Source organism: Neopsephotus bourkii, unplaced genomic scaffold (assembly GCF_033783945.1).
Source record: "Neopsephotus bourkii isolate Nb327-2 ecotype Australia unplaced genomic scaffold, CSIRO-AGI_Nbou_v1 NB_318, whole genome shotgun sequence".
NCBI lineage: Eukaryota > Metazoa > Chordata > Aves > Psittaciformes > Psittacidae > Neopsephotus > Neopsephotus bourkii.
In genome coordinates, this window is record NW_026900826.1 from 4,223,518 (window position 1) to 4,246,904 (window position 23,387).

Below are 23,387 nucleotides of genomic sequence, written 5' to 3' on the forward strand. Positions count from 1 at the left end.
TGTAATTACTGATATGATACATTTTCTGCTTCCTTGTCTAGTGATATAAATTGTTTCTACCTTATACCACTATGATATCCTAAACTAATTTAAGTTTTTTCTTCTTTTTACCCATTACCTAATTAAATATATATGAATTTGAAATTATCAGGCTACTTAAAAGATCCTGATTTTTGCCTTCATTATTTGACATTTGTCAATACAAGTTTCAGTAGTAAGTAGATAGATGACCACACTTCATTCCACTGCAAGGGGGCAAAATAGCAGTGCTTATGGAGCACTCCATGGATTTTTCTTATTATCATAGTAAAACACTCCCCAGTATCTAAAGATGCACATGGTATAGAAGATAGATTTATTTTCTAAAACAGAACTTGAAGGCTATTACAGGTATTTCACACTATAGTGAATTTTATTGTAAAATAAGTATTTAAGGAGAAAAAAAATCCAAGTAGTATCCCATAGGGTTAACTAAATGAACCAGCATTTATATTGTTCTCAGTACACTCACAACTTTTTTATGTTAGTTTCTTGCCATAGTACATGTGAATGATGGAAATGATTTGTGTGAAGATAAACTCTTTTAAGTAAATCATTGTCATTCAGCAGTATAATCTGAGATGTCTAGCCTTGTATCCCTGAATTAAAAATGCATTCAGTGGTCTCTTACATAATCATAGTTCATTTCCTATCTACATCAAGGAATGTTGCTGTCTGTTCTGGTAGTCTAATGACTACTAAAGTGAATTGCTTGGTGACTGCATGCTTCCTGATCTGGTGCTTTCATATGCACAGAGAAAACTTCCACACTTCAGATTATTTCACTCATGGTGAGTTCAGAAGAAGCAATAAACAAAGAGGTTTTCAAACTATTTTTTTCTCTGAAGATGCAGTCATTTGTGACAAAAGAGATGTTCTCAATATCTTGGTTTGGGAAACTTGCGTCAGTTGCCTGCTTTATGCAATTTCTATTAAGAAAAGAGGCCATTAGGCTGCTGCATTGTTGGGGTTGTATTTTTTTTTTCCTAAGTAGCAACTGCAAAGAAAAACAAGTTAAACCAAAAACGTAATACCTTTTTTTCCCTTCCTAATTTTTGATTGTTGCTCTCCTTCCTAAATTTAGGCAAAATTAGATTCCAGTAAAGGAAATGTAGTGAAATTAGATGAAGCTGGCTGAAACCCAAGAGAGGTAAAGAAAATTTCATATGTTCATCTCTTATGCTCTGAAATATAAAATTCCATTTAATGTAGAGAACAAGTCTTAACAATTTTGTATTTTTCTAATATTACTTTATAAACAACAGAATTAAACATATAATTGATGGGATTCTTTAGGCAGCTGGTAGGAAAGTACCTGCAAACTATTTAAAAGTTGCATTCCACATCTATAATACTGAGATTCATTATACATCTTTAAATAGCAGTATTGCAAATACTGTTATGATTAGATAGTGTAGAAAGAAGTTATAGTTTGCGCGAACAGATTGTGAGGCTTCTTACCTTACAGGAGATTTTCTGCCTAAAACTTCCCTCAGTCCTCGTATTTCTCTTCACCTTTTAGGCTCTGCCTTTTGTCAAGTTTGAAAATATATTCAGGCTCATTCTCTCCTACTTAGAGTCCTGTTGATACATCCTCTCTTGCCTTTCCTCTCATTCACCTTCCAAGATGCTGCTCCAGCACTTTGGTGTTAATATTCCTTTTATTTCCTTTACCCCTTATAAAAACATATCCTATTTTGTATCCACAGCCAGCCCAGTTTAGAGGCATCTAGGTGCTCCTGGCTCTGCTCTTAGCCTGCTTATGAAAATGCTGTAATACTCTTATAGTGGAAAAGTAGGATGATATGGTCTTCCAAACCTTCTCATTATGCTTGTGAGGAAAAAGTAGCCCGCCATGTCTGATGTTGTCAGACAAATAAATTTCACAATTAAAAATAAAGGCTAAACTCATTTTTAAAAATCTACCCAAACGAGGGTAATCTGCCAACTACAACACTATTGCTTAATTTAGTCATGAATTAATTTTTGAGGCAAAATAAAAATTCCAGTATTTCTGAAGGGGGGAATTTTTAAGTGAGAAAACACAGTAAGATGTCTTACTCTATCTTTAGTAAATAATGGATTTTACTATTAGTGTAGTTTTAATATTCTGTATAACTGAAAATGTAAGGTTTTCTTGGAACAATAAACTATAGTTCACTCTGAGGCATACTCTTTCTAAATGGATTATTCACAGTGACTGTGAAAGAGAAGCTAAGATCTGTAGTTGAGGATAAGAAAATGGCAAATCTGGTGGACTCACGAAGGAGAGGAGGCTGTTGCATAGTTGGATTTTGTGTGGATTCAAATTTGGTGCTGTGATATTGCTAATACTTAGTATCTCAATCCTCTTTTAAATTTTTTTTTAATAATACAAAATCAAATATAATCTGACTGGTAAAACATTTTGAACAATTTAGCTCGTCTCAGTTCTATTGCTTGGTCTTGTGCCAGTGCTTTACTTTGATCACATTAGTAGACTCTGAAATCACTGGCACAATAGAGCCTTTCCCTTGGCTTGTCACCATAAAAATGCATGCACCTTTATATTTGCCAGTATATTTTTCATGTGTGTGTTTGGTATTTTCTTGTAGATAAACTGGTTTAAAAATGAAATGTGGCAGATGTTTAAGGTATATATGATAATTTTATAATGTATTTAACATGGCACATTTCCAAACATCTAAAAGTTACCTGACCTAGGGAGGAAAAGTGGAAAGATCAGTAAGGTGACAATTAAAAGAATGCAGTTTCATGTATGCACTGTACTATAAAGCATCAAACTACATGATTATAAAATAAGTGTAGTGCTCCCAGTGTATAATATATGTTCCTCCTCAGCATATATTTTCTGTCTTATAGTAAATGTGAATGCATCATATCTTTGCATTAATCAATTTAGAATTTTATGTATAAATGTATATCTTATACTTTTGCAATTGCAATTCTATTTGCATTTGGGGGTAATTTCTGTTATTACATGAATTGCTGTGGTAGAATAGAGTAGTTACACTTCAGGAGTTTGGGTGTTTGTTTGGGTTTGCTAATATATATATATCTTTAGTAGAAACACTTTCATTTTCTTTGAAAACAGAGCATTATTTTTTTTTAACACTGCAACTATATTAAATAATATAAAAACCCCTAAAACAAAACCAAACCCCTAAAAATCATGTGCTGGGTTACAGTATGTATTAAACAGTATCCGCACAGTCCTGCAGAAGCAGCAGGGGGTCTTATCTACATTATTTTTTTTTTCTTGTTTAAAATATGGTGACAATGGTCATTCCACAGTGGTACAGCTAAGCACAGGTGTCACTTGGATTCTGCTCTTCATTAGCAGATTAAAACAGTGAGAGCTTTTTATAGCATAAGAAGTTTTATCTTCTGTCTAACCTATACTCCCCTTCTTCCCAATTCTTTTCCAGATAGCGTTTCTGTGGATGAAAAGGTTTAAAATCACGTATTTACTATAGGGATCATGTATTTTGTTGATGTTTGTTTGTGACTTATTTGACCTGTTTGGTTCCTTCATTTTAGTTGTGATATCTGCATGTTTTTTCCCAGCTTTTCACTCTTTTGTTCTCCTTTGAGTGTATTGCAAATGTGTTGCAGTTATGAACAGGATACCTGTCAATCTTGTGTTTATCATAATTGCCAACACGGGGGTCTGCTACTGTCAAACAAGTTATCTGGGATTTTTGTCTCTAATTATCATCTATACTGCATACACTATAGGACTTAATGGACAGCAATATTTGGGAAGCAATATCTTATCTTCCCATGGGTTCTTCCAGTGTGTTTCATTAAATGCTGAAAGCTATCAAAATGTATTCCAAAGCAATAGTTACTCTAGCTTTGGCCTGGAGCTGACCCTGCTAAACATTTTCATATTAGGTGTTATATGTGTTATACAGTTAAATTCTGCCTAAGGCTTACTAAAAGCAACTGAGTAACTAATGTTTTTTTGGTCTTTACTAAAGGCTCGGATAGTAAGTGGAAGTTCCTTGGATACTTCCAAGCTTTATGCAGTCCAGGCATTTAGTGGGTAAGTACCAATATGACTGTGAATTCTGTTACTTATATTTACAAATTAGTGTCATAGAGTTATAGTATTTTTTCTAAGTTCTGTTCTTATAAGAATTTGAATTATTTTAAAATGAATATAATGTTTCATTGTGCATGTCATTGTTTATTTTTTTTAAGTTCTTAATTTTTAAGAAATTAATGACCAAAATTCTGTTGCAGATGCCAACAGAAAGACTTTTTTTTTTTTTTTTTACCTGTTTGCATACAAAACAAATGCCTTTTGAAGCTGTAGTTTGGTTTTCTCTTAGTTTTAGTAAATGTGTAGTAATATAATATCAGCCTAAGATGTGCAATATAACAGGTCAAGGGAAAATGATCTTATAGTTGCTGTGTGACAGGAACGTGTACATTTTGATTATTTCCAGATGGAGTTATCTTACATCCAGTTCTAGGGATTCCTTCCTTTGAGGAAAACCTCCTCTTCCTGTTTTGAATACTTTTTTCTTATTCAGTTTGGAAAGGAGAAAAAGTAAAAACCATTGGTAAAATTCATCAGTTAGATTATTTAACTATTTAAAACAGATATTACCCTATTGCTGGTGCACTATATAAGCACTATGTGGTGTAGTTATGCTTTGTCACAAAGACGAGGTGAAGAGATGGAATTAATCAGTCTTCCATCTTCTCATTTGTGCATCTTAAAGGCTGTTCAATAGGTGCTAGACACTATGAAGTTTTCCAATATAGATTCCTATGTTTTGGAGTTTTCCCCTTAAAACAAAATAAATGGCATTAATATTCTTAATATAATTCACCTGTTGCTATGGAAGGTAACATTTGTATTTACAGCTTTTGAGTGGCTTAGGTAGTTTCTGTATAGTTTGCCATACTTCAAAGTGTTGTATTACTTCTTTTTCCAGCTCATAGAAACTTCAGAATTGCTGTAAAAGTGTAAGGCCGTATGTGACATTGTGCAGGGTTACTTGCTGAATGTAACATTAGACATGTTAAGTATTATAAAAGATAATTCATGAGTATTTTTTATTAGTGGTCTCTTTGGCATTAGGATGAAATTGTAGTATACTTCTCTTGGCTTGCAGACCACATACTGCTTTCACTTTGATGCAGTTTTCTCTTAATGTCACAAAGGTTGAAAGTAACTCAGTACTAAAATGATACAAACTCTCCTGCCTTGCATATTGATCAGCCGTATTTCTTACTATGCGAAAACAACTATTTTCTAAGTATTGTATCTCTCTGTAGTTTAAAAATAAAACATAATTAGTGCTGTGAATTTTCTTTCCTGACTTCCAAATGCAGAATATTAGTATTTCTGTTTGAATTATATTGTTTGTCAACATAAAAGTAGTGCATCTGAAGCAACCTTGTTTCTCTTGTTTACTAACCTGAATACTTTTTCAGCAAGGTGTTAGCCACAAAAACATTTCCTATAACTCTCTATGCTCATGCTTGTTTTATTACTCTAATGAAATCATGGAGGGCTTTGATCAGATCCATTGCAGCTGTGCAAACAAATTACGACAATAACTTTTTGAGGTATAGCAGTTTATATTTTGTGGCTTTGTTGTTCAAAACATTAATGCATATCAGAACCAGAGGTGTCACAGGGGCAGCTTCTGATATTTGCCTCAAATTCTCTGTGATATCTGCAAAGAAAGTATATCCTTCTTTTCTGTTTTGTCCTATGGAATGTCAGTTCGTTTCTACTCATACGCTTTGATGAACCCAGATTTCAGTAATTTATAGTTTGATGCACCACTAATAGTAATGTAACTCATCATTGAAAAGCAGAAACCTGGTGTCTTAAAAGCTACACAGTAAGGTGTGGTCTACTGAAACTAAGAATTCTTGTACCCAGAAGCATTAGTGTGTAAGTTGGCACAAAACTGTTGAGTTTTGTGTATTAAAAAAAAAAAAAAAAAGCTGTTCATATCTTTGCACAATTACATTTCAGAAGCTTGGTGTATAGGTCACCTCACGGCTTTCAGAACTAGTAAGAGAACAATATTTAACATCAAAATAAGTTCAAATTCTTGAAAGACAGTGTAGAAATTAACATTCTCAGATACTCTTATAGGTGCTGTTCAGTGCAGATTTGTATATTACATTCCATGCCATATTTCTAGAATAAGAAATGTTTAAGGGGTTGTCTCTAAAAAAAGCATAAATCCAAGACTGAAAATATAGATAGTTCAAAACTGTTGTGAATTTGCCATCTGTGGTTTTTGATGACCCAATTTTGATCATTACATGTGGTTGGGCTTTCATTGTTTAAGCTAGAGAATTATTTCTTAAAATAACCAGAATCGTAAGGAAAATTTTCCATTCATATGATTTTTCTTCTTTTTTTTTTAATTTCCCTTTCTTTAAGTAACCTACTTCTTGCTTTCTTAAATTTTATTGTTTGCCTCTCATATGAGTAAGCGTAATTAGAGAGCTCAGTCATATTGCTTGCAATCTGGAAAACCAGAAGCGTTTAACATCTAGTTATTATATAGTTTACGAATAGCATTTTGTTAGAGGACTCTGTGACTGTAGATACTAACAAACAGGTGTGGGTATCTGTGTATGCAGGAAGCTGCCTTGGACAGTATGGTTTTGTTGTATGCACTACTTTCCATAGCCAGTTACTTAATTATAGTTTCCTAATAGTTGTAGGACTTAGAAACGTAAGGTACAAGAGTGTATAGAATTCTTATTTTTTTGTGGGTTGCACACAGAAAACAATCTCGTAGACCAGTTACTTAATTACAGTTTCCTAATAGTTGTAGGACTTAGAAACGTAAGGTACAAGAGTGTATAGAATTCTTATTTTTTTGTGGGTTGCACACAGAAAACAATCTCGTAGACATAAGGAGCCCTTTTGCCACTCAAGGACTATACAGATGGAAGTTTCTTTGTATGCCCTTTATTCCATTCACATGTGAAATATTCAAATATTGAATCCTCTAAGAATAAGCTGTGTCAATGCCTTCTACAGACATCCTATAACCACTGCATAGGACTACTTCAAATGACTGACAGTATCTCAATACTAGCTCATGTTTTTAGATTAAACCTTACTTCTTTTGCTGAAAAAGTTTAGAAAGAGCCTCTACTCCCTTTGCTGTCTGCAGTATCTTAATGCAAGCCTCTGCTTCACCAGACCTTCCTGAAAACAGTGATGTATTTTTCATTTAACTTCTCATTCAGCTGAAGAACACTGATATCTCTAAAACCGATGTGGCTCTGTTTTAATCTCACTTTCCACTTTACTCCTGAATGTAAAAACTAAAGTGCTAAAAAACTAAAAACCCCCAGCCTTTTCACTGCCAGGATTAACTGGCTGCAGCCTTAGATGTGACTCTTTTGCCATCTAATTGCCCACAAAAGGTGTTTCTGTTTGAAGTGAGGGGGTATTCTTTCCCTCACAACCCTTGATACTTTGCTTTATCTATATAGAAATATAACAATTGCCTCTTTTTCCTGCTTTATTCTTCTGTCTTTCTCATAGCATAGTGCTGTGAACCCACCTCACATCCACAAGCATGTCCCAAGCCCATGACACAGACTGCAGCTCTTCATTCTCTGTGGTGATTTTTTACTTGGCTGCATGAAATGAGAAAAAAGAAGACTAAAAGAAAGGCAAAAACCAAATACGGTTTTCCTGTAGCTTGTCATCCTACTTCTTTATTAAAAGGCAAAAGCTCCACCTTCTTTCTATGCCAGTACCATATAATATCCTCTTCATTCTATTTGTCTCATCTTCAGTAAGATGAAGAAAGTTTAGAATTTATCCTTTCAATATTTTAGAAAATGACATGGAGGTCAGCTGGGTTTTTCATCATGTATATGAATCATCCAATCATAGAATGGTTTGGGTTGGAAAAAACCTTAAAGACCCTTCCACCCTTAAAGATCTGGTTCCGTCTGCCCTGCCATGGGTAGAGACATGTCCCACTAGACCAGGTTGCTCAAAGCTCCATCCAACCTGGCCTTGAACACTTCCAGGGATGGGGCATCCACAACTTTTTGGCGTAGCCTGTTCTAGTACCTCACCACCCTCATAGTGAAGATTATTTTTTTTTTTCCAAACGTGTAATCAAAATCTCTCCTATGTCAGCTTAAAGGCGTTCCTACTTGTCCTGTCACTATGTGTCCTTGTAAGAAGTCCCTCTCTAGATTCCTTATGGATACCTTTAGGTCTTGGAAGGCTGCTCAGAAGTCTCCCTGGAGCCTCCTCTTCTCCCAGCTGAACCCCAACTCCCTCAGCTTGTCTTCGTAGGAGAGGTGCTTCAGCCCTCTGATCCTCTTCATGGCCTCCTCTGGACTCGCTCCAGCAGGTTAACATGTTTCTTATGCTGGGGACCCCAGAACTGTTTATCTTTTTCCAGAGACTTGTTCTGTATTAATTCACTGCTTGCCTGAGGGCAGTGATGTCAGAGACTGATAATTTTACCACATGGCCTAATCCATTATGAAATTTGCTAATGGTACACAGATGGTGCTGCATGCACCTGATTACTCACTTCATTCAGTGGCACATTCTCAACGGTAAAATGAATTTATTTTTTCTTGGATACTCTGGCAAATTCAAATAGATTATTGCTATGCAAAATACATTCAAGAAGCACACAAAAAAGTCAACATTACAGTTACTTTTCTTGCACTGAACAATGACTTGTGTGCCATCAGTTTTGTCATCTTCTATGTCACTTTGTTGTTGGGTTGTTGCTATTGGAGGTAGGGACGGGAGTGAAGATTTCAATCTATAACCTACATAGCAGGTACAGTTTGCCTAACGCTGTAGTGTTTAATATTCCAAAGACTATACATAAGGATTAGTATTTCACTGTCAATACGGCATTGCCCAGTTTGTTAGCTCTGATAATGTAGCTATTCTCCAGGTTTTCAATTAAATTTGATCCCATAATCCAGATCTGTATATTGATCTTTGCGTCCAGCTGATAGCCACCAGTCTTTGCATACGATTATCTTAAATATTATTAGAAGGATCAAATTTTGTTCTTGTACAGAGAATTTGTGAACAGAAGAATTTCTGGTTCATATTCCCAATGTCAGGTTTGTTCCAGTAAAGATGCAAAAAAAAAGTACTAAACATCTAGTTCTCCAAGAGTAAGTTTGAGATGTGTGTTTTCAGCACACGTTAGTGAACTGTATTTTTCCACTGGATCTAGCTCCTTCCATGTTTAAAAAATAGGGTCATCTTTGTTGTCAATATCTTCCTTTGAACCTCATCCCTCATGCACTCCGGACATCCCAAACAACTGCAATGCTGCCACTACCTGCTCTGGCTAAAGCTGCTTTCACCCTGCTTCACTTCAATCTTCAAAGGGAGAGGAACAGTTGCTGTTTATCCCAAATTATGCAGAGGCAGCTGTTGGACCCATATGAATTCTAAATTTGGTAAAAGATTCACAAGTCCCTTGTAAAGTCAGAATTATATTACAGCACTAATGTCATGCTGAAATATCTTTTTATTATGTACTCCTCTGTCTTGATTCTTTCATTCTTACTATTCCCTCACAAGCCCTGTCATCCTTTTTTTTTTTTTTTTTTTTGGAAACTTCGTTATCATTCTTAATTCTGACATATTTTTCTCCCAGGAAAAGACTATCAGTCATTCTTGAATTTTTTTAGTTCTTTTTTTACATTGGTGTATGCTGCTCCTAAGTACTTGGTAAATGGGATCCAGTAAGAACTTCAATTTTAGTTGTAATTTTGTGTTACAGAGCAGAATAAAAACTGAAGTGATTTTATAGACATTAATTGTCAGAAGCAGTTCTTTGTGGTATAAGAATGCCTTATACATGTGACGAGCTTTATTCACTGCTGGTGGAACTGCTCCTGGGTAACAAAGAGCCGTGAGAATCCGAGCATCTGAATTTATTTCTTAGCCTCTATACATTTACTTTCGCAACCTCAGAAATTTTATTTCTATCATGCTTTTGCCGAGAATTGTAGGTGTCTGGAAGTTGCAATTTGGGTCTACCCTTAATCGTTATGTTCTTGAAAAGAAAATTCTACTATCAAAACCCTGCACCAAAGACGGTTTATGTGAAAATAGAAAGGAAATGTATAAACAGCCCATGGATCTCTTTCCTTCTTACAGAATAGTGCAGGTGGATCAGAAGGCAGCATGGGAGAGACTGGTTATCTCTTAAGTTTAGAGGATAAGAGTTAGGATAGTGCTTGGAAACTGAAGTGCTTGATCTTAAGGGTTAAAATAAACTCTCCTATGCTTCAAGTAAGTGCTTTACCCACTCAACTAAGATATGAAAAGGATTACTTCCCCCCCCCCCTCCGTAACTATAAGGAACTCAACAAACAGGGATGAATTTGAGGGATTTAATATGGCCAACAGGCAATTTGGCAATTTTTTGGGGGGGTGGGGGGAGAAGTTAATATGGACTTGATGCATTAGAAGAATTGGATGAAAATCCTGAAGACTTTCAAAAAAGTACACAAATGGCTTGAACAAGATTATTATCTTTCCTTGTTTATCTGTCAAATTTCATCAATAACTTGTAGTAGAACTGCTTACTCCTTGTTCAGCTTTTCAAGAGTCCCTGATTGAAATTTTGTAAGTCAGAATGATGTGCATAGATTAGCTCTGAGAGGTTCAATCTTTTCACCTACTTACTAGCTACTACCAAGACCATTTAAAGTTGTCCTCTTAGTTTTCAAGTTTTTGTTCTCGTTTATCTTGTTTGAGATTTGCTGTGTCTTTTGCTGATTTCTATACTTCTTCCATTTCATCCTTCCTCTTAACTCTCAGATGAAGTATGCTCTAGTTGTCATCTACACTCATAAGGAGCTCTCAGCCTCCCAGATCCAGTGTTTTCTGACTTTTTATGTTGAATTAACTCAATTTATGTGTGTCTTAATAAATATGTTCTGATACAGCATTTGGTGGATTAAATAAATTGTCTTCACTGTCATTGAAGAATTTTTAATGTGGATGCTTCCCAGACTCATGTATAAGCTGGGAACAGTCAGTTATGTATTCCTATAGATGTATTTCTAAATCCATGTGATATCGTGTCTGCAGAAATTAGCCAGAGGTAGAAATCTAGTAAAGCTGTTTGGCCCTGATTCCATGATGATACAGCATAATGAAAGTTGACAGCTACATAAATATCTGGATTTAAAAGAGAAAGTAAAAGGCTTTTTGATGGGTTTGGGTTTTAATTTGTAAGGTAATTTCTTACCACCTTCATTAGGGTGCCACTGATGTTTCAGTATTGCTTTTGATGAGTTTTACCTCTTTCTGCTCCAGGAGGTTTATGTTCTTACTTTGATTAGGTCTTATGATCCTATGATAATGACAACCAGAGATGCATGTTGTCAGAGATAAACTAAATGCAGCATGTTATTACCCCCCCTGGTTCTAGGAAAGTCTCCATCCTGGTTTTGCAAATGAATTTGTCATGTAGAGCTTCCTATCTCCACCTTATAAATTGTCACAAGCTTTATGCAAATTGGGTTCTTTTTTTCCCCGTGTTGGTTTCTTTTATTATGGCCATATTGATCCTAAAGAGGCCCTTTACACAGATTTCAAGGATAGTAGAAGGAATTCAAACCAGTCCTTGGTTTTATGGTATTGCAACAGTTATGATAGGGGAGTGTTCATTTTGAGAAGAATGTTCAGATTTTTCTCTTCCCTATAAATATTGAGACCAGGTCTGCCTTCTAGACAATTTTTGCATCACTGTGAATACTCTGTCTTCATAAGTGTTACTGCTGATTTCCTCTGGTGTAAGGATCAAGAATATTATCAAATGTAGTTTTAATGCTGTTTTGCTGGTACTCGGTTTTAACAAATTATTATTTTTTTTTTAGTTTGTCCCTTAGGAAGTCATGACAGTGTTTTGGGGGGTTTTGTGTGGGGTTTTTTGTTTTGCTTAGTTTTTTTAAATATTGAAAGAAATAAAGTACAAGTTTTACAAGCTGAAATGGTGGCACTTTGAGGCCACATCGCCTGAGGCTAGAATAAAGTTGGCTGGCATCAGCTCCCTGTAACGTGACAAGAAGCATGATGGGAAAAAGAAATTAGGTCAGAAATTCTTTGCAAGCAACTTTATTTTTTCTAAAAGCTGAGATGGCCCCAGAGGCCTCTTAGCACAATTTATAATATCTGTTGGTCTGTTGGCTTGCATCTGGGGATGAAGCATGCAACAGATTTATGATCAGAAGGAGGCTCAAAGCTGTAGTCATAAAGTCTATTTTGCTGCCTCAGCTAGAGTGAGCAGCTGACAATATATCCAAATGTGTGATTAATTTATATCCTTCCTGTATAAATATGAGTAAGAAGCATAACTTCAAAATTTTCATGACATTAATATGTGTAGTCATTTGAGTACACGGTCTGTCAAATTTGAGTGGATATAGTCCTTTAATATACCTTAGTCTACCTCGGCTTCTTGCATTGGCCAGGATAACAGGTTTGCTTCCATGGTGAGATTTGGCTTTTAATTTTTTTTTTTTTTCTTATAACATGGTACTTTTAGCTCATATTAAGACACTTCTAATCCAACTTTCATTTTCAGAGAAAGTGCTAGCTATTTCTTTGGTGGCATTTTAATATACTAAGGACCAGGAAAAGTTATAAATTCACTCCTGTAATTACTTCTATAATGTTGATATTTTCTCCCATGTCAGTTTTCTACTCCAGCAAAAATCATTTATTGCTACCCAAGTGTGGATTTGTGGATCTTCAGACAGTGTGGCTCCCTCATAATTATTTTCATTAACTTGCATCGTTCCATTTTTATGTTTTCACAAAAGCTACTGGCTACATTTTGTGATTATAATATTCAGCAACAATATTTTTCTTCTTCCTCTCCATACCCCTAGTGTTCAGTCTTCAAAAAACTCATTTCAATTTTGATGAGATCAGACCAGCATTTTGAGTTATTAAAGATGCTTAGATGTTTTGTGTCACATTTGACTATATAAATTTAATTATGTTATAACCCAGACTCATCTAATCTGAAATATCATATAATCCTAAGAACTTTAAGAAAATTAAGTATCCCAATGACATAAAATGTCTGTTTGATACCGAGTGACCTCTTCATTTTCATTATTATTTTCTTACTCAAGACTGTGAAGCAGAATTGTTCAACTGTAGGGAAAAACTTGCTGCTGCCTTAGCCAGTTAGTTCACATTACAGGAAGCTACAAAATTTCAGTGTTGGTGTATCATACATGCACGGAGCTTTTATTTGAGTAGGTAGAACTTCGAAGTATGGGAATTATTGAACAGAAGGTGAACAAATACCCCCCACAATATAGATTCTATTATGTCTTTTTACTTTCATCTTCTCTGATTTTCAGTTAAGCTTCACCAAAGCTGAAATTTTCAAGTTCCCTGTCAAACACCTTCTAAGAAAATAAGTTTGTTTCAGATGAAGGTGCTCTGCATCTACTGAAAGTAAAGCATGGAAATAAATAGTGGCAGTCTATTGCTGTGTCCATTTCTTCTTCATGCCTGTGGAATAGAAAGGGGACCAAATGGAACTCAATTTTATTTCAAGTGAGAGAGGAAAAAAAATATTGTAGACTGCCTTTAAAACAGAGCAAACAAAAACCCCCAACAATAACAACAAACCAACCAAAAATCAAAGCAAACCCCAGTGATAGAGTCTTACCAAAGGTCCAGCTAGTCCAGAATCCCTCTTCTCCTTGTGGTGGCCAGAAGCAGATACCTAGAAGTTGTCAGGAAAGTGTATGCATGGGGTAAGATGGTATTTCCTTAGGATACTCTCCTTGCTTTCTAGTCTTCTAAGAGTTTGCAATTTAACAATTGCTTAAGCCAGAGTTGGTGTCCTTTTATGTAATGCTCATACATGTATTTCAGTTCTCTTAAATAATTTGGATTGTGATTTATGAGTTCTCTTGGCTTGGGTTGATTCATCTTGAAGATATTAGAAGTGGAGGTATTGGAGTAGAAGGCTATGTCTGTCCCTGAACTGCTTACAGTCTGGCATATTAGCATAACCCAGCATTGATTTCAGTTTATATCAATATGCTAGCCTGTAAATCATGGCAACTGAGGCCTCTGATTCATAATTCCTTCTGGATTTAGCTGCAGCTGTGGAACTGTAACTTCTGTATCCAACAGGAATCGTCATCCAGAGTCCTGGCTTAAATAAATCCGAAATTTCTTAACTCTACTAATGGCAGCAGATTTTAGTCCTCAGGTCAGCAAAAGTGTATTTGGGACAAAGTACTGACCCTTCAAAAGGAAGTGAAAATTCTGTCACTAATTTCAGTTAAATCTCTTTTCACCCAATAATTGTGGTTTCTATAAATATACTGTTTACTGTAACGTATATTTGTTATACACAGAAGCAGAGAAATAAAAATGTAAAAACAGCTGAAAAGGATATTTGAGACAATGTCAAACAGAAGGAGCATGGAGGGGAGTATGTTGGATCTTGAAAAATGTGGTATCCCCTCTTCTCTGAGAATCTCTAAATATTTCTGAATTACAGATCTGACAATACCTTGTAATCTTGCAACATCCACCCTGGAAAAAAATCAGGAGGATAATACCTGTCCTACCTGTTCTGAAGAGTCAGGGAGAATGAGATGTGTGGTTACTGGATGAGTGTGTATTCTTTTAAATCGTACCAGTGTGCCAGCCTTTTATTCTTTGAAGTGGCTCCAAGTTGTTCTTTGCTGTTGTTTTCACATTGTATGTCAGATCTAGTATGTGGTCTAAATGTGTGCTTAACAAAAAAGGTAAACCAGGCAAGAGAAAATAACGATAGTCGCCATGGAGTTATCTTAAAATGTGACAAGTTCTGTTTTCCATAATCACAAGGACTCGTGAGAGGATGGGATTATGTATTTAGTTAGATATTTTGCTATTTGTATCAAATGTATGACAGAGATATCCTGTACAGTGTTGGCCTCCATCTTAACTACCAGATATACAAGTCCTTTTGATGGAAAGCTACTGTTACAACTTTTAAATCCATGGTACAAAGCTTTAGGAGGTATTTTAAGCAAACTTTCAGCTACACTTTGTTCTGAGTGAATGTGAGGAGAAAAAGACAGCCACGCTAAGAACACTCATTAATTTTTCATGAGAATTAGAACACTTTCTTTAGCTGATAACTGTTAATTTTGGGGGTTTAACTGTAAATACAGATATTACGAGTAGTTCTTAGGATGCAAACTTGAAAGCCTCAGATTTTTATTTTTGTCTCTGCCTTTTCAACTCCTACAGTGTTGGCCGTGGGCTGTATGGAATTGATAGCATGCCAGACCTGCGCAGAAAGAAATCTTTTCCCATTGTTCGCGATGTGGTAAGTAACTTCTGAGGCTATGAAACTTGATTTATTTCCAATTGTCTAGATCTTTCTTGTAATTACTATTGTGCATGCGAATTATAGTTTGTCAACAATTGGTTTGTGGAAAAAAGGTATCTTGAGTGAATGGATGGAGGGAGTAAAAAGCAATGATGCAGTTGTTATAATGTATTAGGTAAGTCTGAATATCTCATGTAATATTTAAATATTACTTGTGGATTCAAGTAATGTGAATTTCCTGCAATAATAAACTACTCATTTTTGTGTTGAATTAGCTTGTGAAGACAGCTGTTATTGAGTGCTTGGGATATACTGATTGACTTGATTATTATGATACTGAAAAAGGAAGTTCCTTATAAAAAGTAACCCTGTTTCAGTATGAATGTTTTAAAGAGTTATGCATACTTTTGGCACAAGACCAGGTATGTTATTTTAGCAGACATTGTAGACAATAATAATTTAGACAAATAAATTTCAGAAAAGTGGAAAGAATGGCAGTTCCTTTGAGATTTATTCTGACTTCCAGTCTAAACAACATTAAATAGAATCTCTCTGTGTGAAGAATTTCAAATGCCATTCACATTTCTCTCTTCTTGTAAAATGTAGAATTCATAATTAAATAAAATACATATTTAGTCTCTGGTGGTGGCAAGCCCCCAATCCATTTCTTGTTGTAAAGAAATGATGGGGAGTCAGCCAAAGTAAAAGACTAATATAGTTGTCTTTAAAAGATCAATCTTTGCTGAATTATTGCTCAGTGTATTCTTAGCCTCTCTGTTCAGTCATTCTACGGTAATATACCACAATATCTGAATGGTCACAAACAGAGTACAGCAACAATTTTTGAGTAGAATTCCTTCTGAAATCAATGAAAAGTTGCCATTTATGACATACTAGAGTCTACATTCATTGAATCAATCTTTTTGACACTAGCCACTCTACTGTAATTTGTATTGCACAAATATAATTTACAGCCTTGTTATGATGTTTTTATACATATTAAATAGCACTTTGCTTTATTCTTAATTGTTGGAACTGTTTACAAACATATAGCTCAGAACAGATTAAGACATCAAAATCTTAATAGTAACTATTCACTTTGAAAGCCATAATAATTATCAAAGTGTACCTAAAAAGAAAATTGAGATTTTGAATGGTGCAATGAAACTTTATTTTTAGTATTCAAATATATCAATGATTATTGCTTTACCGTCCAGTTATTGAAGGATAACTCCTCTTGAAGGAATTCTACCTTCAGTAAGTGCAAATTGCAGAATTTTAAAACTGTGATTTTTTCTGGAATTTAATAATTATGGACTTACTGTATAGCTCTTAACTGTTATGTTCTTTAAATATCTACTTCTGACACTGACTGAAATAGGTATCAGTTGATTTTATTTTTTTTTCAATAAGCTGGCAAATTATTAATATTCTTTATGGTTTCTTTCCTATTTTGGCTGGATTTTTCAGGCTATGGTAAGTGCTTTTACACTGATACATGTTCTAAAATGCTCAATAACTTAGAGATTTTATGAATGTTGTATTTTATGATGACATTTTTTTGGGGGGGAAATAGAAATACTCTTTATGACCAAGAATTTAATCTTAAGTGAAGTTTTGCCTTATGTGAATGTGTTGTCCTTTGCATCATTTATGCCAAAACTATTAGAAAAAGTTTATCTGTATTTTCCAAATATCCTTTCCAATGATACGAGCAGACTGTTGAGGATCCAATCATGATGCTTCTCCTGTGGAATTGAACAGTCTTAGATTCCTAGATCAAAAGAAGTTGAAAATGTTCCCTACTCTTAAATCCTCTTCAACTACATTATTTGATTTCTCTTGTAAAAGGTGAATTTCCCAAAGCAACTTAAGATTGTTAGGTACTATGGTGTAATTTTTTCTGATAACTATATTAATGGTTCATGGAAATAATTTCTTTTTCCACAACTGTGGTACTTGTAAACGTACCTTCTGATTTTCCTGTTCCCTCTCTGCACTTCCAGTTTCTCTGCATTTGTTTTTATGCTTTCATCCTGCTATCTCAATATAAAGTGTAACAAAGTGACATACCTCTTCTTAAGAAGATATTTTTGATTCCCATTTGTTTCCATAAATTCACATTTTGAAAAATCTAGTTTTCAACAGCAGTTCTGTTATTTTCATTCTTTTTCTCCTAAATCTCTAAGACAAGTGCTTTCATTAATGCTCTGGGATTTCTGCTCTCTGTGCTTGGTTTGGATTGAGTCATTAGAGAGGATAAAGCAATCAAAGTCCATCTACAGGAACAGTTCTCTTTGCTGCAGTTAGGTAATTTGCTATGGATAATTATTAGAGTTCTTATAGAATGTATCTGACATAAGAGGGAAAGAGAATGAAAGAAGAAATCATCATTCAAGTGGAGTAACAATACAGCTGTTTGAATAGCAATACAAAGCGTTTGAACAGACCTACCTAAAGTGGAGTCAGAAAGAAGAGTTGAGTGCACTTGTTGATGTAATTGCTGTGACTTCTACTTTTAAACGAACGTATTCTGTCTTTTGGACTAGTTAGAGCTTATTATTCGAGGTGGGACTACAACTGTGCAAAGGGGTAGAAATAATTACAGTGGAGGTTAGAATTACTTAACTCACAATGGCCAAATATGGTGTTGATCTGCCAATAGACAAAGGTCCCTAACTGTTTTTCTTTCACTATGCCTTAGTCCTTACTTCAGCCAGATTTCTTTTGATCATTCAAGAATGTATTATTACTATGCTTTATTATTTGATTATAAGAGCACAGAATAATTTGTGACTCCTTGCCGCTGTTTTAAAACAGTCTGCTTGGTTCATACTGTTGAAGAGAACACACAGGATGAAACAACTGCCCATTCCAGCTAAAACAATAATGAGTAACTTTTACATTGCATTACAAATAAACCAGTATTTGTCAAGTGGTAACAAATATTTTATCTTCAACTTCCCACACACACCCACTCCCCTGTTGTAATAGTCTATAGACTCTTCTAAGGAGCAGAAAAAAAAAAGAAGTGAAGGAAAAGATTATCGGGAAACCTGAAACCCTCTGTAAAAACAAAGGAGTGAGTATTGCATGACACAGCCAGCATTCATGAACAGTTGCAAAACATTACCCTGACTGCTGCTTCTTCGCTGCTACTTTGGCTGCTCAAAACAGAGCTTTCTTTTATTTCAGCATTGCAGGTGGCTCTTTTTTTTCACCTACACAATTTTTTTATATAACATTTAATTGTAGCTTGAGTCAAATTCTCTTTGACTTAGAGTTACCACTTTTCAGTGGTTTTGCTAGGATTACTTCTATTTTTTTATTATTCTTTGAAGCTATTAAGGCAAATCCAGAGGCCATACATAACACAGCATAGATACAAGTTAATGCAGGGATCTAAAAGGACCTGAACATAAAGTAAACTAAGTTAATTTAAATCGTATACAGGGATTTGGAGAAACATGTAAAAATCAAACAGATGGTGTTCTGCTTCGGCACCTTCTTTCATTGGTTTGAGGTTTGATTGGTTTACTTATTTATTTACCCCCCCCCCCAAATTTATCATAGAATCAACTTGGCTGGAAAAGACCTTTAAGATCATCAAGTCCAACGGTTACCGCAGGACTGCCAAGTCCACCACTGAACCATGTCATGAGGGGCCTCATAGTTTTTAACACTTTCAGGGGCAGTGTTTCCACCACATGCCTGGGCAGCCTGTTCTAATGCCTGACCACTCTTTCAGGGAAAATTTTTTTCCTAATATCCAGTATCTCCCCTGGCACAGCTTGAGAACCATTCCTCTTGTCCCAACACTTGTTATTTGGGAGAAGAGACCATCACCTCCTTGCTCCATCCGCCCTTCAAGTAGTTTTAGAAAGTGATAAAGTCCCCCTGAGCCTTCTCTTTTCCAGACTAAACAACCCCAGTTCCCACAGCTGCTACTCCATAAGACTTGTGCTCTTATGAGGGGCCAAAAGTTCATGATGTAATAGTGCCAACATAGAGATCTTCACAGTCTGCAGGTCAAATTCTCGTAAGCCTAAAGACATGAGGTAGTATCTGAACATCAGTTTGAGAGAGTAAGCGAATCTTGTATCCTATTAAAGGAAATCTGTGAATGGCTTCAGCTTCCTTTTGCTCACCATGTTCTTTTGATGCTCTGGCAATTTGGTCTTCCTTCCTGGAGGCTCCAGGTAATAAGCAGCACTTACCCTTCTTCCTTGCTACTATTTAAAAACAGAAGGTCAGTAGGGAGAAAAGTTTTCTTCCTACATTCATGTCCCACATCCTTGTTTCCCATAAATGAGTCTGGCAGCAGTTTTCTCTTCCTCTTTCCAAAATACTCACTCCTGTTTGCTTCTTTCTGTCCTTAAGCACAGACACTGTTCTGTGTTTGTTCAGTGCTTGCTTTTTAACATTTCCAACACATCTTTGTTTGCCATTTCTCACTTTGGCGTGTGGCTGTGGATCCTGTAGCATTAGATTTTGTCACAAAAAGATTCTGTTTCATCTTTCTGGTCACTTTGTTAATCTCAGTGGGGCACACTAACGGAATTTCTCATATTCACAGAAATAGAAGGAAATACAGCCACAGAGAAGCAGAATTATTTATTAATAACAAAGTGGGAAAACAGAGTAAATTAATGGCATAGGCTTGGTAAACTGCTCAGAGTTTAAAATAAAAGGGGGAAGGTTCTGTAATAAGTAACTGTAATAGGACAGTGATAAATCAAATGTTTCTGTGCCAAGGATGACTTCCTACTCTATAACTGTTTTCACAAGATTAATAATTCTATATCTATCTGCAAGTTTAATTATTATCAAGGGAAACTTACTGAAAATTGAATGCATATGTTCTCAGGGGAAAGTGATTGTTTAAAATTAATATTAACAGCCTTAATATCTCTAAATAAATTTAAAAAAAACCCAACCCACCAACATTTAAAATGTCATTGTTATAAATTATAAAATTGGAAGAAGTTTGAATTGTTTCTCCATCCAAAGATTAATGATGTGGCTCTGCTCATGTAAACCTAAGTTACTTCTGACCCAATATGTATTTCACAAAAAATAAGAATGTCATATGCAATATATCATTGAATCTTTTTCTATAATAGCTCTGTAATGTGAGGCTACAGAGACCCACTTCACAGTAAGGTGAAAATCTGTATCCTCACAACAAAGGCAACGACAGATTTATGGTTAGTGGGTGGTATAATTGATCCTCCTCACACTGCTAGACTATGAGGGCAGCATGCATGACAAAATTGATGCTGGATTACAGGAAAACAGAGATAAAGCAGAAGTGTACAGGCAGGCTGGAAATGATTTAGAATGGGGGAAGGATGCATATGACCAATTTTGCAGGTAAAATGCAGTAATACAGGAGTGTTATGGTTAGTATTTTGTACAGTAGAATAAATCTTACCTGTCTTTGTCACGCCAGAAGGACTGCTGATGGCAGAAGTGATAATCAGAGTTGAAATATTGGGAAAACACACAGAACTCCTTTCCACGGGGATCTTTTTTCTTTTGATCATTACACTCTCTAATTCTCAAGGACCCATTTAATTACAGGGATATTGCAGTAAGGAAGATAACATTTGTATATTAAAAATACTTCGATCACCTTTGTGTGTACTATGCTAAAGCAAATGAGATTGTCTGTATGACCAAGGGTGTAGTCTTAAGAACTGGGAAATATTTGTATAATACCCATAACATCATGTGGACTAAAGAGAACAAACTGAGACAGGGTTCCAGCCTTTTTACCTCTCTGCAAGAACCAGAGTATTTGTCCACATAGCTATTCATAGTATTGAATGAATATTGTTTTTTAAGGTAAAAATCACATTTCGGTTTCCCAGACTCTTTTTATTGAAGACAAGAAGCATTTTATAAACATACACAGTTTAAAAATGCTCAGTGAATTAAGAAAAAAATATCTGGACTGAGAACTTGAATGATAAGACTATTGCAAAATGATCTCCCATGTTGCTGAAGGCACAGACAGCTTCCAAATTAGGGCAGGATGCCTGTCCTTGTACCACATTAATTTGGTTGGCAAAGCGGAAAAACAGTGACAGCCTGCAGTTTAGAAAAAAACGAGTCAAAAACCTCTGAATACCAAGTTTTATATTAGGAATGGCAGTTAAGCTAGGCACTGCTGAAAGAAACAGTGATGATGATGATGAAAAGTGTTGCTTGCATTGTGTACTGAAACCTGAAAGGTTGTTGTGATGCAAAACATTAATTAAAAGCTTTTGTAACTCCTACAGTTTTGCTTTAATCCAGTAGCATAATCAAGTACTACTTGCCTTCCATTAGAGTCAGTAACTGAAATTACTAGTGTAATTTTTAACAGTTTTGCATTTTGCCTTAAACAGACACTTGCAGCTCGAAAATCTGGTATTTCCATGGCAATGCTCATCCGGACCTCCATAGACAATGATGAAATGGTAAGTGGTTTCAATGACAGGTGTAAGTAATTTAAATAATAGAGATTTTTTTTTGTTCGAAGTTTTTCAGAACTTATTTCAGCCTTAGACGTTCCAAACTGGATAAAACTGAGTGTAGGAACTGTAGGAACTTTCAGGTATCATAACAGAATTTGCTGCCTGATCCACAGTGGCAGAAACAGGTTTGCTTCTGCTGACAGTTAGAAGACACTTAAGCAGAAAACCTTCGTTTAAAAAAACAGCAGCTTTGGAAAACCTTTTATTTTAAACTGACCAGCTGCACCACACTTTACCTGCAGTCTTTCAGGATCCCTCTCTGTTCATCACACCATCAGTACCATTAGAATGACAGGACTCTGCAAGATTTCTGTGTGATTATTCATTTTTTCTCAAGTCCTTGTGGGTGGCTGGGACATTATGTGATTTTGTACTTGTAACTTCTTTTAATAACACATGGGATCTAGATGAAGAAGTATTTCATTCATACAAGAAGTGACCAGGAGAATCTTTTGAAAAGTCATATTCTCATAGCTAGTAAAACACATGTGTTGTGGGTTTCCATTATTGGCTTCACTTACTTTTTGCAAACTAAATTTATTTTAAACAAAACCACAACACACACCATCTTCTTAATCAGTACTTGGTGTGATGCAAGCAGATGCACATGGCTAAACTAAGCAAAAGCACTAATTTGAAGGAGTAATGACCCCTTTTGTGTTCCTTATATTGCTAGTGAAAACACTGACATCTAGAATATATCCTACATTGGAAAAAAAAAAAAGAAGCGCTGAATTTTTCTTACACTCTTGTTAAGCTCGATAGTGGAAAAATGGAAAAATGGAAGAGTAGAATATGTTGACAAGTATTCTGGCAGCTGAAACATAACACAAGTACACACATGCCCATTCCTCTTCTCTAATTTATTGTGAGCTTTCTGTGCTTATACGGTAATCCTAAAGGAACAATTTGGTAGGGCTCAGGGATGGATTGATGAGGTGGGAAACAGCTGGTATTTGAAATGATCTTTCAGTAGCAGCAGTAGTTACTTTGTTCTGCTATTTCAAAATAACAACAAAAGTACATAGAATGGAGAACTATGGAATGTGAAAAAGGAGTTAAAGGTTGAAGGAAAATTATAGAGAGCAAACTTATGCCATGTAAGTGGTACAAAATAGAGTCTTTCCATTTATATTATAGCTGCTATAAAACCATCTAAGTTCAGTAAAAGTCCCTAAGGTACTCCATATCTTTTACTAAGAGGTGTCTGCTAAACAAACTTTACTACCTTTTATGACAGTAAATACAGGTTTAAATATTCATTTACATGGCTCCTCTCATGCAGAAACTACCCAGTTATGACTTTGGAGGGCTAAAGGTGCAAGCTTAGTTGGCCGTGAAAATTGCCAACAAATGCAGGAAAAGTTAATAATTTGAACTGTACTTGCACATTCTGACTTCAGTGGTACTGTTCAGGATGAAAAAAGGCGACAGTAAATCCCAGTGGACAGCAAAC

The 23,387-nt window shown here is 35.4% G+C and overlaps 1 protein-coding gene across 3 annotated transcripts in view; it reads left to right on the top strand.

Annotated features, from left to right (window-relative positions):
- The window catches only part of UNC13C (unc-13 homolog C), a 145,668-nt gene that overhangs the window by 25,738 nt on the left and 96,543 nt on the right, over positions 1–23,387 (top strand). For all 3 annotated transcript variants that reach the window (XM_061347434.1, XM_061347435.1, XM_061347436.1), the window contains exons 3-6: positions 3,468–3,490; positions 4,023–4,087; positions 15,329–15,407; positions 21,803–21,874. In XM_061347434.1, coding sequence (XP_061203418.1) covers positions 3,468–3,490; positions 4,023–4,087; positions 15,329–15,407; positions 21,803–21,874 — 239 coding nt within the window. The remainder of the gene's footprint in view (positions 1–3,467; positions 3,491–4,022; positions 4,088–15,328; positions 15,408–21,802; positions 21,875–23,387) is intronic.